Source organism: Aquarana catesbeiana, linkage group LG06 (assembly GCF_042186555.1).
Source record: "Aquarana catesbeiana isolate 2022-GZ linkage group LG06, ASM4218655v1, whole genome shotgun sequence".
NCBI classification, from domain to species: Eukaryota; Metazoa; Chordata; class Amphibia; order Anura; family Ranidae; genus Aquarana; species Aquarana catesbeiana.
Genome location: NC_133329.1, coordinates 60093215 through 60109372, shown reverse-complemented (window position 1 = coordinate 60109372; position 16158 = coordinate 60093215). Strand labels below are relative to the sequence as shown.

Genomic DNA, 16158 nt, shown 5'->3' with positions numbered 1-16158 from the left:
TTGCACTGCGATATGCAAACTTTACTGGAGGTGTCATTGACATTGTATTGACACCCCCAGCAATTCGCAAAGGGCAGTGTAAACTGCCTGCGAGTTGTATGCGATGCAGGAACCCGTACTGGATTCGCAGGGTTCCCGCATCGCTGCAGTGTAAACGGAGCCTAAGAGTACCCGTCTTGCTCAGCAGTAGCCTGGCCTGTCTTTACCAATTCTGGCCCTGCTACCCGCACTACCTGCGATTTCTGCGGGGAAGCAAGCAGCAAGTACTTCTGGCTCCCTTGCCAGCCTGGCCAACCACAACTCACAAATGGCTGTCAGTAAAACATTTTGGGGGAAAAAAAAGTCTGTTATTCTGAACTGTGCATGCGCAGTCTGAAGTCAGCCATTTAGAGAACTGCATTTGATGTGCACAGTGGCTGTGTTTTGATGTGCACAGTGGCTGCGTTTTGATGTGCACAGTGAGGCTGCAATTGATGGGGTTTTTTTTCCGAATTTTTCAGTTTGTTTGCGCCCCCTAAAAAATTTTGAGCACCAGCTGCCACTGCTTCCAAATATGCTCACATGGCTCAAAATGTATCCAGATCAGTTGAAGGCTCAACTTCTCATTGAAGGCTTTAGGGATGTTTTTTATTACCTATATTTTCGGGTCAAGGTTGCAGTCTAGTTAATAATTTAAAATCAGTAGATGAATTTCCCAACATAGTATTATCAAAAATTAATATTGAAATTCTAGAAGGTAGAGTAGAAGGTCCATTTAGTTCACCTCCTTTTAAAGATTTTAGAATTTCTCCGTTAGGCATTGTTCCAAAAAAAGAAAAAAATACATTTAGATTAATACACATCTATCATTCCCCAAAGGTAATTCTCTCAATGATCAAATTGATGATAGTTTATCTCATCGGTTTCTTATGCTACTTTTGAGGATGCCCTTAAGAAGCTTATATGTTTAGGTAAGGGGGCCATGATGGCAAAAGCGGATGTTAAATCAGCTTTTCGCCTTCTCCCAATTAACCCTTTATGTTTCAATTCCCTAGGTTTTTTCTTTAATGGTGAATTTTATTTTGATAAATGTCTGCCAATGGGTTGCTCTCTGTCTTGTTTCTATTTCGAATCTTTTTCTTCCTTTATAGAGTGGGTAGTTTTGTTTATAACTAGTTCAGAGTTTTTGATTCAGTATTTAGATGATTTTTTATGTTTAAGCCCCCTAGTTCTCCTGATTGTTGTAATTTATTAAATAACTTTTTTCAAATATGTAGTCATTTTGGTATCCCTTTGGCAAAAGAAAAAACGATTAGGCCTTCAACCTGTTTGGAGTTTTTAGGTATAGTTATTGATATAAATTTAATGGAATTTAGACTTCCTGATTCTAAAGTTGAAAAACTGAGAAAGTTACTGTTAATTTTAATTAGAAAAAAGAAAGTATGTTTAAAGGAGATGCAGTCTCTTTTAGGTTTGTTAGCATTTGCTATCAGAATTATGCCGGTGGGAAAATTTTTCTCCAGAAGACTTTATCTTTCAATCTCTGGTTTGAAATCTCCATTTTCCCATATCCGGTTATCTCATGATATGAAAGAAGACCTAATAGTTTGGCTGCAGTTCCTTTATCATTTCAATGGTAGAGCTATGTGGCAGGAGGAATTCATTTTAGATAAAAATTTCTTGTTATTTACGGATGCCGCAGGATCTATTGGTTTTGCTGCTATTTGGCGGAACCATTGGTGCGCAGGACATTGGAATCCAACTTGGCAAGTAAAAGGATATTTAAAAAACATAGTTCTATTGGAATTATTTCCCATTATAGTAGCCATCGAAATTTGGGGATCTTTTTTTAGAAATAAGAGGATTTTGATAAGAACAGATAATAAAGGAGTTATGTATGCCATCAACTGTTTAACATCAAAATCTCTTCCAGTAATCATTCTTTTAAGGCATATGATTTTTAAATGTTTAAGCCTTAACATTTGGATGAAAGCTGTTCACGTACCAGGTAAGGACAATGATTTGGCAGACGCATTATCTCGCCTACAGATGGATCGTTTCTTCCAGTTATTCCCGGAGGCGGACCGAGTGGGACTGCCATGTCCACCCAATTTATGGGACCTGGTTTGAGGCCCATATCTGAGAACATCATTAATTCAGTAGCACCTTCAACTTGGGCTGGGTATCGATCGGCCTGGTTTCTTTATTTAAAATTTTTAAATTTGATTCATGAACCGATGGGTTCTTTTTCTGAAAGTTTAATATTACAATTTCTTAGTTTCCTATTTGCCCAACGTTACTCTTGGTCTTATGTGCAAAAGACCTTATCTGGTATTTCTTTTTTCTTGAAAATTAATAATATGCCGCCATGCATGCAATATTTTTCAGTTAAGCAGGCTTTAAAAGGTTATAAGAGAGATAATTTTAGGAGTGATTCACGCAAACCGATTACCCCAAAAGTCTTGGGCAAACTTTGCTCAGTTACGGGAAAAGTTTGTTTCTTGGCATTTGAATCAAAGTTATTTCAAGCTGTTTTTTCAATCATATCTTTTGCCGCGCTTAGAGTGTCTGAGCTGGTCGCTATACAAACTTCAGATATTCTTATTTTTAAAAATTCAATTAGGATATTGATCAATAAATCAAAAACGGACCAATTGGGTAAGGGTTCTTGGATACAGTTAGAGAATTGCGTGAGTTGGCACATTTGTCCAGTTTACTTAGTTAACCAATATGCTTTGGTTAGGCCTGAAGGGGGTAAGAAATTTTTCATACATGAATCGGGTTTACTCCTTACTAAATATCAGTTCATATGTGTTTTAAAGAAATGTTTAAAAGTTTTGAATTTAGTTCAGGATCAGCTCACGTCTCTTTCATTTAGGATTGGAGCTGCTACTGAAGCTGCAAGATTAGGACTAGATGTTAACTCAATTAAAAAGCTTGGTAGATGGAAATCGGATAGATATTTGTTATATATTCGCCCTAACAAAAATTTTTGATTCATTTCAAGGAAAATCTGCATTGTTTGGATTGGTGGACATTCGTTCATCTACTGGGCACAGCGCAGAGCGCAGTACAGAATTTATAGTGTTAATCTAGGTTTGAATGTAAATAAATTTAAGGTTTTTTGGAGTGGGAAAAGTGGTATGTTCTGGTCTGATTTAAATTTAGTGATGTCGCAACTTCTTCTTCATTTTCCCCTACCAGATGTTTTAATCATACATCTTGGGGCAAATGATATTGGCAAAAGAAAAACGTTGGATATTATATTTCAAATTAGGGACGACTTGCAAACAATTCAATTAATTTTTTCCAACACGAGGGTAATTTTTTCGGAGATTGTGCATAGATTGGAGTGGCTTTCTCCTCCCGCTGTGGGTTAATAGGGCAGTGTCAAAACTCCTGTCAAACCTAGGCATTTTATCTTTTAGGCACACGGAGCTGGAGGATGGTATCGAGAGTCTTTATAGGTCAGACAGAGTGCATCTATCTGACATAGGTTTGGACATTTTTAACGCAGACTTGAGCACCTGTGTGGAGATGGCCGCGGGTTGGGGTTTTGTGGTCAGGTGTTCTTAGGTCCACCTGCCTTTTGGGATTTGTTTTTGCAGCATGAGCCGTAGTGGCTAGGTTAGCTTAAAGCTTATTTATGATATTTGAAAGTATGAATTAATTTATTTATTAAAAACGTTTGAAACCAATAATAAACAACCGCAGCCTTTTTTATCCAAAGCTTGTCTGCTGGTATTATTTTCTTATTAATTAAGTTTTAGACAATATTTCCCGCCTGCTGTCCCATGAATGTGTACCAGGCCAATGAGGCAGCCAGTAAACCAACAACAATGTCACATGTACAGTAGCTGTACAGGAAAACTTCCTCTCTAGGAGTTCCTCCCTAGTGGTGAACTGCATTTATTACACACCAGAAGGTCCTTTTCGCAATACCCACCAATCACACCAGCAATGTTCTTTAGGAAAGCCCAATCACCCTCAACAATATCCTTTAGGAATACCCACCAGTTACTGCAGGACTATGGCACACTTTGCATGGTAAACATTCTTTAGTCCAAAGAGGTCTATCTATATCAGGAAAGGGGCTACTTGGTTGGGTGTGCTCCCCCCAGGCCAAAAGGCTCCTGGTCCTCCCCTAAACATAACTAATGATACATGTTTAGAATGTCCCCACCTGTATGTGACATTGGGTGACCCCGTGGCTTTCTTGGCCTCCTCTATCTGAGCCTCACTGATGTCGATTCCGAGAACTTTCTTGACGTGCTGAGAGAGAATTCTTGTGTTCTGCCCCGTTCCACAGCCAACGTCCACAGCAAATCCATACGGTTTGTGTAACTAGGAAGACAGAAACATCTTCAAAATACATCACAAGGACACTGGTGTTGTTTTCAGTTTAACCTCTTGCTGCCCACATCATACATATGTGTGTCTGCAAAGAAGGTGGGCTTTAAAGCCCTCACACTGCACATAGGAGTCCATGGAAAGCCAAGATTTCTGTGCTGAGAACACGCTCACTGCATGCCCCCAGCACAGTCATAGCCACAGCATAGCCAGCTCTCTGTCTCTAGTCCCAATCGGAAGCTGGTGGGACAGGCTTCCACTCATGTGCCCACTGGGAGAGCCAATCACGGCATAAAGACCCATTTAAAGGGATGCCAAAGCTGGACGCGTAGGGGTCACATTTATGAGGTCATAACAATGATATGATATAGTGTTTATTTGGTTGAAAACGAAAATACATTTTTATTTCTTGCTTTTGTCACCAATAACTTTAGCTTTCCTTACTTAAAGCGGACCTTCTCTTGAAAGTGAAGGTTCTTCTCATCCTCCTCCTCACTCCCTACTCTGACAGAAATGGTGTTTCTTTTTTTTTTTTCTTAGGAGCGGTGCCATTTTCTGACAGGCCTAGGTGAGAATTATGTAACTTGGCATCACATGTCCCAGGAGGCCACAGGACCAGTTTTATAGCGCTGCACAATCTCTCACATGCGCAGCGGGGAGTGGGATTTCCTGAGGAAGTCACAGTCGGTTCCCAACATCAAGTTGGTGGCACCAGAGTCCTGCAACTGTGAGAACTGGTTGTGGGAGGAAAGTGAGGGACTCCAGGGACTGGTAAGCATCTTTGCTATACACTTGGGAAAAAAATGTTATCATTGTACACAGGGTTTGTGTAGCTCATCCAGTCTCTCTGCCCTGCTTCTGGTACCCCACTTCCCCCAGTATACAGCAAATGTTGCCTTTGATTAATCAAAGCCAGCATTACAGTATACTCAGAGATACAAATTAACATATTGTTACTTTTGTATCATTCATCTGCAGAGCAAAAGGGATGAAACTTTGATTTGTAGATGTCAGTAAAAAAATAAAATAAAAATAAAATGTTCTTTATTAAAGGGGTTGTAAAGGTAAAAGTTTTTTCACCTTAATGCATTCTATGCATTAAGGTTAAAAAACATCCGACAATACCGGCATGGGGGGCCGGTATTGTCAGATGTTTTTTCACCTTAATGCATAGAATGCCCCCCCAGCCCTCCCGTTTTACTTATCTGACCCCTCGAAAGTCCTGCGCTCGCCCCCGGCATCCTCTTCGCCGCTCAGCCTGGCTGTTGATTGGTTACAGTGGATGGATTGAAATCATCACAGCAACTGGCTCGCGCTGCTGTCAATCACATCCAATGACGCGGTGCGCCGGGGTGCGGGGCTAAGTGATACAGTGAGCGGCTATGGCCGCCGGCTGTATCATGGGAGCGTGCGCTCGCATGAAGGTGTTGAGTCTTTGCGGGGGGGAGCCGAGACAGCCGCCGAGGGACCCCAGAAGACGAGGTTCGGGGCCACTCTGTGCAAAATGAGCTGCACAATGGAGGTAAGTATGATATGTTTGTTATTTAAAAAAAAAAAATGTATCTTTAGGGATCCTTTAACCCTTAGTTTACTCTAATCAGCCCTAATTAACTCCTTAGTCTAAAGTCGTGGTTCTAAAGTCAGAAGGTTTTTTTTTTTTTATCTTAATGCTTTCTATGCATTAAGATAAAAGAACCTTCTGTGTGCAGCAGCCCCCCTAATACTTACCTTAGCCCTATCACGATCCAGTGAGGTTGCACAAGAGACTCAGCTGTCTGGGACTCTCCCTCCTGATTGGCTGAGACACACAGCAGGCGCCATTGGCTCCCACTGCTGTCAAAGTCAGTCAGCCAATGAGGAGAGTGGGTGGGGCCTAGCTTCAGCTCCATGTCTGAATGGACACACAGAGCAGCAGCTCAACTCAGGTACACTCGGGGGCACTCAGCAGGAGGGAGGAGCCAGGAGCACCTGCGAGGAACCCAAGAAGAGGAGGATCGGAGCTAATCTATGCAAAACCAACTGCACAGAGGAGGTAAGTATAACATGTTTGGTAATTTTAAACAAAACAAAAATTTTTGTATCACTTTATATTTACACATTTCCCATTTTAAAAAGTTACAAATTGAAAAAAACAAAAAACACTTGATTTAATTTGTAAAGAATTTTGCAATGCTTTGTGCCAGAATAATAATTTTGGTGTCATTTTAAACAGGACAAATTATACAATAAAATGTACACTTTTTGTGCAGTAACACAAAAAAGTAACTTTTTCTCATTTTGTTTTAGTTTATTGTCTAAAAAAAAAACAAAAAAAAACACAATGTTGCAAGACAATATCATGAAAAGAAAGCCTTGTTTCTCCTTAAAAAAAAAAACAATATATCTATTACCTTGTTATCTTAAAGCGGACCTTCAGTCATTTTTTCAACTTTCCATCTATTAAATCTTCTGTCCTTGTTATTCTTTTAACTTTGGATAGTAAAACATTTTTTTTTTCTGCCAGTAAATCCCTTATACATTAGCCTAGGCCTATGACATCATGCACAGCTCTCTCTCTCTCTCTAGAGAGAGAGAGAGAGTTTGCCAGGAAAGGAGGGGGACGAGTCATAAGAGGGCCAATGAGAGATGCAGCTGGAGGTGTGCCTCTGTGTAAAACCAGGAAGTGAACAGGCAGCAGCTTCAGCTGTCCACAGTTGAAATGATTGCAGGCAGACTCAGTGGAGGGAGATTTCTGCAGCATATTTGGCAAGTACAGAATCACAGTATATATAAAATAAAATGCAAAGTGGTTGGAGGGAAGCTTCAGAATGGCAAAGATGATTTTATTACAAATTATGTGAGCAGACTGCAGTTCCTATTTAAGTAATGACAAAGTTATTGCCAAATAATCAGGTCCATAGCAAAAATGTAAAAATTGCTCTGCTTCATAGGGGAGTGAACAGGTGTGGGAGGGGAAGTGGTTACGATAACAAACTAATACATATAAACAAAGGCTTTCTTTTGGTGCTGCTGTCTTGCAAAAAATATTTTTTGTGTGTAATCCACTCAAAGAAGTAACAAAGTAACAAACAAACCACCTTTTTTCTGCTTTGTGTTAACCACTTCAGCTCCAGAAGCTTTACCCCCCTTCATGACCAGGCCATTTTTTTTGCGATACGGCACTGCGTTACTTTAACTGGCATTTGCGCTGTACATAAATAAAATTGATGTTCTTTTTTTTCCACCCACAAATAGAGCTTTCTTTTGGTGGTATTTTATTTTTTGTGCTATAAACATAAAATGACCCACAATTTTGAAAAACAAATACAAAAACCTAATTTTTTACTTTCTGCTATAAAAACACACCCACGCCCTTCCCACGCCCTTCCCACGCCCTTCCCTGCTCTGTCCAATTGAAAAAAAAAGGTGTTTTGGCTGGACAACCCCTTTAAAAAAAAACTTGAGTGGCTCTGCTCACCTAAGCAAAGTAATTCTCTTTTATCCACTTCCTGACCGGCGCACGACAATGTACGTCAGCAGAATGGCACGGACAGGCAAATGGGCGTACAGGTACGTGCCTTTAAATTTGCCGCTGTGCCATCGCGTGTGCGCCGGCGGCAGCTCGCGCGTCGGCCGGGACCTCCATGAGTCAGATCGCGGGTCCCGCGAACTCGATCGCCACGGGGATACCCGCGATCGTCTCACGGGGAGGAAGAACGGGGAAATGCTAATGTAAACAAGCATCTCCCTATTCTGCCTAGTGACAGTGTCACTGGATCTCTGCTCCCTGTCATCGGGAGCAGAGATCAGTGACGTGTCACACATAGCCACCCCCCCAGTTAGACGCCCCTAGGACACACCTAACCCCTACACTGCCACCTAGTGGTTAACCCTTTCACTGCCAGTGTCCTCTACACAGGAATCAGTGCATTTTTATAGCTCTAATCGCTGTATAAATGACAATGGTCCCAAAAATGTGTCAAAATTGTCCGATGTGTCCGCCATAATGTCGCAGTCATGATAAAAATCGCTGATCGACGCCATTACTAGTAAAAAAAAAAATTATTAATAAAAATGCCATAAAACTATCCCCTATTTTGTAAACGCTATAACTTTTGCGCAAACCAATCAATAATCGCTTATTGCGATTTTTTTTTTTAGCAAAAATTTGTAGAAGAATACGTATCGGCCTAAACTGAGGAAAAAAAATGGGTTTTTTTATACATTTTTGGGGGATATTTGTTATAGCAAAATGTAAAAAATAATGCGTTTTTTTCAAAATTGTCGATCTATTTTTGTTTATATCGCAAAAAATAAAAACCGCAGGGGCGATCAAATACCACCAAAAGAAAGCTCTATTTGTGGGAAAAAAAGGACGTCAATTTTGTTTGTGAGCCACGTCGCACGACCGCGCAATTGTCAGTTAAAGCGACGCAGTGCCCAATCGCAAAAAAGGGCTCTGGTCTTTGGCCAGCAAAATGGTCCGGGGCTTAAGTGGTTACATTTTACAAGTGGCCTATACCGGACAGAAGCGTCACTCACCCTTTCATCTACATAACTGAAGATGAGGTCTATTATTTCTTGCGTTGGCTCAAACCTGAATTTCTGATAATACGAGGCATGCTCCTTTCCTTCAAACAGCTGTGTCGCCATTTTGGACACCTAGAATAATACACAAACAGAAGAAAAATAATTTATAAAAAAATAACATACATTATAAAAGAGACCTTCGGGGGGGGGGCGGGGGTGTTTCCTTTGCAGATACACTGTCACTTTAACCTGTATGAGCAAGAAGAAACTGTCTCTCCTCAAAGTGGACCTGTACGAACTTCAACAATTCAGACTGAGAATATAATGGGAGAAAAAAATGCATAAGCAGAAGTGACTATGTAGAGAAGGAATCATTAGACTACGAGTCGTAGAAAGCTGAAGTTCTAAGCAGATTTTTGTATATGGGGGTAAGGTGTCCTATAATCTTAGCCCTTAGGAGATTCCATCCCTAAAGTGTTGGATGCAGAAATATAAGGGATTACATGGGACTTTATATGTACCTCCTTGGGTATAATTTAAACAAAAGCAAACACATACATATATACACACATATATTACCGTATATACTCGAGCATAAGTCGTTCCGAGTATAAGTCGAGGCCCTAATTTACCACAAAGAAATGGGAAAAACTTATTGACCCGAGTATAAGACGAGGGTGAGAAATGCACAGCTACTGTAAGTGGAAAAGAGGGTCAACAATGCCCATTTGCAGCCTCACTGTGCCCATTTGCAGCCTCACTGTGCCCATTTGCAGCCATAGGTCCCCCGAACTTCAAACTCAGTAGTTAAGGGTTCCTAGATGCCCCCTAGCTGCAGCCAAAATTTGGGGTCTCTGAACCCAAAGTGTCCCGAAATGACATTGCTACAGATGGACACAGTTGACCGAATTTGGGGCCCCGTATCTCGGGGCCACTTAGTGCTAGGAACCCCAAATTTGGTGTGCAAACCCAGTGGAACTAGCACCATAAAATATCCAAAGCTGGGATTTCTAGAACCAAGTGGCCCCGAGATACAGGACCCCAAATATTGGTTCAGAAAATGTCAAGCACTTTTCTGCAGCAGAGAATGACATTTTCGGAACCTATTTTGGGGCCCCATATCTCTGGGCCACTCGGTGCTAGGAACCCCAGCTTTGAATATGTTATGGTACCAGGTCCACTTGGTTTGCACACCAAATTTGGGGTTCCTAGCACTAAGTGATCCTGAGATACAGGGCTCCAAAATCGGTTCAGAAAATGTCGAGCACTTTTCTGCAGCAGAGAATGACATTTTCCGAACCGATTTTGGGGCCCCGTATTTCAGGGCCACTTAGTGCTAGGAACCCCAGCTTTGGATATGTTATGGTACTAGGTCCACTTGGTGTGCACTCCAAATTTGAGGTTTCTAGCACTAAGTGGCCCTGAGATACGAGGCCCCAAATTCGGTTCGGAAAATGAAATTTTTTGCTGCAGAAAAGTGCTTGACTCGAGTATAAGTCGAGGGGGGCACTTTCAGCACAAAAAAAGGTGCTGAAAAATTCGACTTATACTCGAGTATATACGGTATATATATATATATATATATATATATATATATATATATATATATATATATATATATATTAGACTGACTGTATATATATGTATATATATATGTATATATATATGTATGTATGTATATATATATATATATATATATATATATATATATATATATATATATATATATATATATATATATATAGAACTTGCACAATTGGTGGCTGACTAAATACTTTTCTGCCCCACTGTGTATATGTATATATATATATATAATATATATAGAATTTTATTTAGATAGAAATATTACAAACATTAAAAGAGAAGATTATTAAAGTTATCCACAGAAGTTAGCGCACTATTCTAGATGGCTTTCTGGTCTCAAGATCTGTTTATTCAGGCCAACATGTTTTGAGGGCAGACCCTCTTCATCAGGGCCTTAGATCCTATTATGGAAGAATGTAACAATATACATATTCATGCAGTATACATGAAAAAAACATGAGCCACAGTGCATTGTATTAATTGTATTGTTTTTAATGAGTTGTAGGATTTCACATTATACACTAGATGGCACCAAGTTCCACTGATAGGCATTATTTACTAAATAATATATAAATTTATTTTTTTCAAACAAAGCAGGGGCACATAAAATAATTAATAATGAACATAGTAAGGCTATATTAAAAAGGGATTGATTTTTTTTTCATCTTAATGCATTAAGATAAAAAAAACCTTTTGTGCGCAGCAGCCCCTCCCCTCACCCCCCCCAATACTTACCTGAGCCCCATCTCTATTCAGCAATGTCCCCGAGTGCCTCGGCCATCCGGGACTCTCCCTCCTGATTGGCTGAGACACAGCAGTGGCACCATTGACGCTGCTGTCAATTAAACTCGGTTAGGAAGGAGAGAAAAAAAAAAGAGAAGACAAACCGCAGCTCCGTGTCTGAATGGATACAAGGAGCTCAGTGGCGGCCCATCCATAGGGGGCGCCTGGGCACCGCTCCCCCTCCTGTAGTCACAAAAAAAAATTGAAAAAAATACAAAAAAACATTTTTTTTCAACACCTTTAAGAAAAAAAAAAAAAAGATGTCCTTTAACTAAGGGCACTGTGTTCGAGCGCCGGACACAGTGCACTATGGGAAGTGCCACGTCAATGCAATTACAAGATTGCAGACATGGCGCTTCATTTGCGGGCTTTAAACCCGCCTTGCGGCGCAATCCAAATCGCCGATCGGCTTCCGCCCGTAGTATACTATGGGTGAGAGCTGCTTTGTTTAAGTGAGGATGAGGCAGGAGAGGAGAGGAGAGGAGCGGAGCATGCTTGGATTGATATGCACACCACGTGACTCAGACCAGGGAGCAGAGTGCGTGTACAGGTCCTAGTCGGGAGATAGAGGAGCTGCCTGTGTGTTGGACGGTGAGGAGCAGACTGACACATCATACACAGTATGGTCCTACCTGCACAGTATGTGCAGGTAGGACCAGAGACTGATCAGTTTCACTGTATATAAAAAGGGATTGTGTGGGTGAAGGATAGAGCAGGGAGAAAAACCAATTGAAAGATCACCGTAAAGAAAGAGCTCTGGAGAAAGGATTGATTATAGCTCAGCCTGGCTACACACATTGTACTAGCTTTGTTCCATGTTTGGTTTAAGTCAAACAGCAGTAATCAAAGGAGGAGATTTTTATACACAGTGACTGTCACACACAGGCAGTGCTAAATATGAACATTAAGGGTTGCTTTGCTGTATAAGTTTACCTGTGCATGTGTATTTTTTTCATTTCCTTTTTTTTTTTTTTAACTTATAAAAATTTTACGTTTTGAAAAAACATGTCTGTGCACATATAGTTGCGTATGAGGCTGCATTAGATGGGAACAGTGGGTGCATAAGATGGGCACAGTGGCTGCATAAGATGGGCGCAGTGGCTGCATTTGGCACAGTGGCGGCAATTTATGGGCACAGTGGCTGTGTTTGGCACAGTGGCTGCATTTGATGGCACAGTGGCTGTGTTTGATGGCACAGTGGCTGTATTTGATGGTACAGTGGCGGCAATTGATGGGCACAGTGGCTGCATTTGATGGGCACAGTGGCTGCATTTGATGGCACAGTGACTGTGTTTGATGGTACGGTGGCGGCAATTGATGGGCACAGTGGCTGCATTTGATGGGCACAGTGGCTGCGTTTGAGGGCACAGTGGCTGCATAAGATGGGCACAGTGGCTGCGTTTGACACAGTGGCGGCAATTTATAGGCACAGTGGCTGTGATGGTACAGTGGCTGCGTTTGATGGGCACAGTGGCTGCGTTTGATGGCACAGTGAGGCTGCAATTGATGGGTTTTTTTTTCAGAATTTCAGTTTGTTTGCGCCCCCCCAAAAATTTTGAGCACCAGCCGCTACTGAAGGAGCTGCAGCTCGGGTGCCCCCATAGCAAGCTACTAGCTGTGGGGGGGCACTCAACAGGTGGGAGGGGCCAGGGACATGAGAAGAGGAGGATCCGGGCTGTTCTGTGCAAATCCACTACACAGAGCAGGTAAGTAGAACATGTTTTTTTTCTTTTTTCTACTAAATAACAAAGACACATTACAATCATTTTAAAACTAAAATCATTAAATTATGAGTGAGGTAGTATTTAATATATAAAAAGTTTTTTTACAAGCTTCTTTACCTGATGTATTTGGGATATTAATTTATGTGTTTTTATTTAATGATGTGTTTTATATAATGATTTGTTTATATATTGAACATGTATGTGGCAATTTTACATCAACATATACAGCCCGCTTACATAAAATATTTGGTTCTAGCTTTTCGTTTAAATTGATCCAGTTGACTTCTTAGGCTCCGTTCACACCTGAGCGCATTATTCAGGCAGAAAGTTGGACTTTTTATTGCGATTTTGTACAGGTCAAAAGGTCACCAATGTAAAAAAAATTAAAAACACCTGTAATCTGACAAAAAAGAAGCTCCTGTACTTTGAGTGACGGGCGTTTTGCTTTAGGTGACAGAACGCTCAGATGTGAACAGGGGCCTTAGAAATGGACGGGATTTGTCTTGTTGGGCGTTTTTAGAGCTGAGGCTTAGAGCAGAAAAGTGCCCAAAAATGCCTAGGTGTGAACAGAGCCCAAGAGAAGCTATAAAAGGCTCCAACAAAATGGCACCGGCTGAGTATCCTGAGGACGTGTTACACGTGAAATGCATTTAAACTGAGCCGCAACGCCATACCTGGTTAGACAATCGTTCAGCTTCCGCCCATCTGGAACGCATGCCGGCTCGGTGGCCACAAGCAGCGTGCGATTGCAACTGATTGAGTAGAGCTGTATGTGTTGGTGTCTCACAGACATTATTTTACTGTATAGCTTGACTGTTTATTAACTATACTGCACAATGATTTACTCCTTGGATTGTTTTACTTCATGTACAATGATATGAGAAGCTATTCCATAAAGATCTCCAGTGGGGCAGACCAGAGGACTTCAGTGGAGAGGAGATGAATATCACAGATTAGGCTGCTTTGTTCGCCATATATATCTGATAAGCGCACACTTCACCTGGGGTGTGGAGAGAACACTTATCATTGCACTAAGAGGTAGTCATTACCTGATAAGGCAGTACAGCCAGCCCTCCTGTACTGGGCCCAGAACCCCATCAGTTCAAAAGGGAGGCCCGGGGACCCGCTGAGCAGGTGGTCCGGCCGTACAGTCTTATTGCAGACACTAATCCTCTTCTGCCTCCCCTTGCAGTGCTGCCAGCTTCTCCTCTTCTTTCTCCCTCCAGCTGCACTGCAGGGGGACTGGTTCTAGCACTTGCACCCCTTCCATCTGCTGCCCAGGCCCCCCTGTGTGCCCCTTTTCCCCGCTTCCCTCCTCTCCTGCAGGGACACAGGGGGAGGTTTCAGGATGGAGAGCGGGGGAAGGGGCCAGTAAATATTTCATTTAAAGGACCCTTCCATTCCTGAATGAACACAGTGAGCGATTGGTACCAATCATTCCTGTATCCATTCGTCACTATGCTTCAGTTTGTGAATAAGCAGGGAGCCTCGGAGCGCTTCCTATTCATTCATCTGTGCAGCTGAGGCTACAGAGACTGATAAATCTATGTCCTCAGTAACTTTCAGCCAGGGGAAGGGGCCCTGTCCGGTAGGCTGTATGGGCCCCGTCATTTCTAACAGCAGCCCTGGTCAGTACAATAATGCCGTGTACACACGAGCGGACTTTACGGCATACTTTGCCTGGCGGACTTTTCGACGGACTTTACGATGGACTTTCCGAATGAATGGACTTGCCTACACACGATCAACCAAAGTCCAACGGATTCGTACGTGATGACGTACACCGGACTAAAACAAGGCAGTTGATAGCCAGTAGCCAATAGCTGCCCTAGCATCGGTTTTTGTTCGTCGTACTAGCATACAGTCGAGCGGACTTTTCGACCGGACTCGAGTCTGTCGGACAGATTTGAAACATGTTTCATTTCTAGGTCCAACAAACTTTTGAGAAAAAAAAGTCCGCTGGAGCCCACACACGATCGAATTGTCCGACGGACTCAGGTTCGCCGGACCAAGTATGCCGTAAAGTCCGGTCGTGTGTATGCGGCATTAGACTGCTTCCACACTGGAGCAGGTGGGCGTTGATGGTAAAATGCTGCTAGTCTTAGCGGCGCTTTACCATCATTTTAGCGGCGCAATTCGGCCGCTTTTAACCCCCGCTAGCGGCCGAATAAAGTGTTACATTTGCCTGTGTAGTGGCGCTTTGCAGGCTCTTCAGCAGCGATGCCCCTTCATTTCAATGGGCAGGAGCTGTAGAGGAGCGGTGTATACATCGCTTCTTCACCGCCCCAGGACTTTAACATCCTGCCAGCGCAGCGCCTCAGTGTGAAGGCACTCGGGCTCTCACACTGGGACTGCAGGGGAGGTGGTTTTTTTAGGCACTTTACAAGCGCTATTTTTAGCCCAAAAGTGCCTGAATAACGCCCCAGTGTGAAAGGGGTGTAAGTCACGCACGGTGGATGAACTGATGATTAGGACTTTCTCCAGGCAATTTGCCATGTTTACATATTTTATCACATATGGACTGTTTAACCTATGGTTTTATAGTTTATGAGTAATGGCATTAGGACATACGTAATAGTGAGTGAAGTATTGTATACATATATTGAGCAACTAGGCATTCACTTGTTTGTACATTGATTTAAGTCCTGTATATGCATAGTTAGCAATGCGTTTGTTTTTTGCTATTTTAGTGGTGCTGTTAACCCTTATGCCGCGTACACACGAGCAGACTTTACGGCAGACTTTGCCCGGCGGATGGGATTTCGTTGGACAATACGATGTGTCTGGGCTCCAGCGGACTTTGTTTTCTCAAAAGTTGGACGGACTTAGATTTGAAACATGTTTTAAATCTATCCTTCGAACTCGAGTCCGGTCGAAAAGTCCGCTCTCTGTATGCTAGTTCGACGGACAAAAAGCCACGCTAGGGCAGGTATTGGGTACTGGCTATGAACTTCATTGTTTTAGTCCAGTCGTACGTCATCACGTACAAATTCGACGGACTTTGGTGGATTGTGTGTAGGCAAGTCCGTTCATTCAGAAAGTCCGTCGAAAAGTCCGCCGGGCAAAGTCTGCCGTAAAGTCCGACCGTGTGTACGTGGCATAAAAGGGGCAGCTGGTTTGCTGGTATTACCGCTATTCATTTTTGTTTAATAACATCCAGGGAAGCGCGCTCTTTTGTGGTTTTGTTATTGTATTATCATATCATAATATATTGTATTATCATATGATA

At 42.1% G+C, this 16158-nt stretch overlaps 1 protein-coding gene across 1 annotated transcript in view; it reads right to left on the bottom strand.

Moving 5' to 3' along the window:
* The window catches only part of LOC141147606 (uncharacterized), a 67160-nt gene that overhangs the window by 38950 nt on the left and 12052 nt on the right, over window positions 1-16158 (bottom strand). The window contains exons 2-3 of the mRNA XM_073634838.1: window positions 8851-8970; window positions 4163-4323 (exon numbers count right to left, since the gene is read on the bottom strand). Coding sequence (XP_073490939.1) covers window positions 4163-4323; window positions 8851-8961 — 272 coding nt within the window. The 5' untranslated portion in view covers window positions 8962-8970. The remainder of the gene's footprint in view (window positions 1-4162; window positions 4324-8850; window positions 8971-16158) is intronic.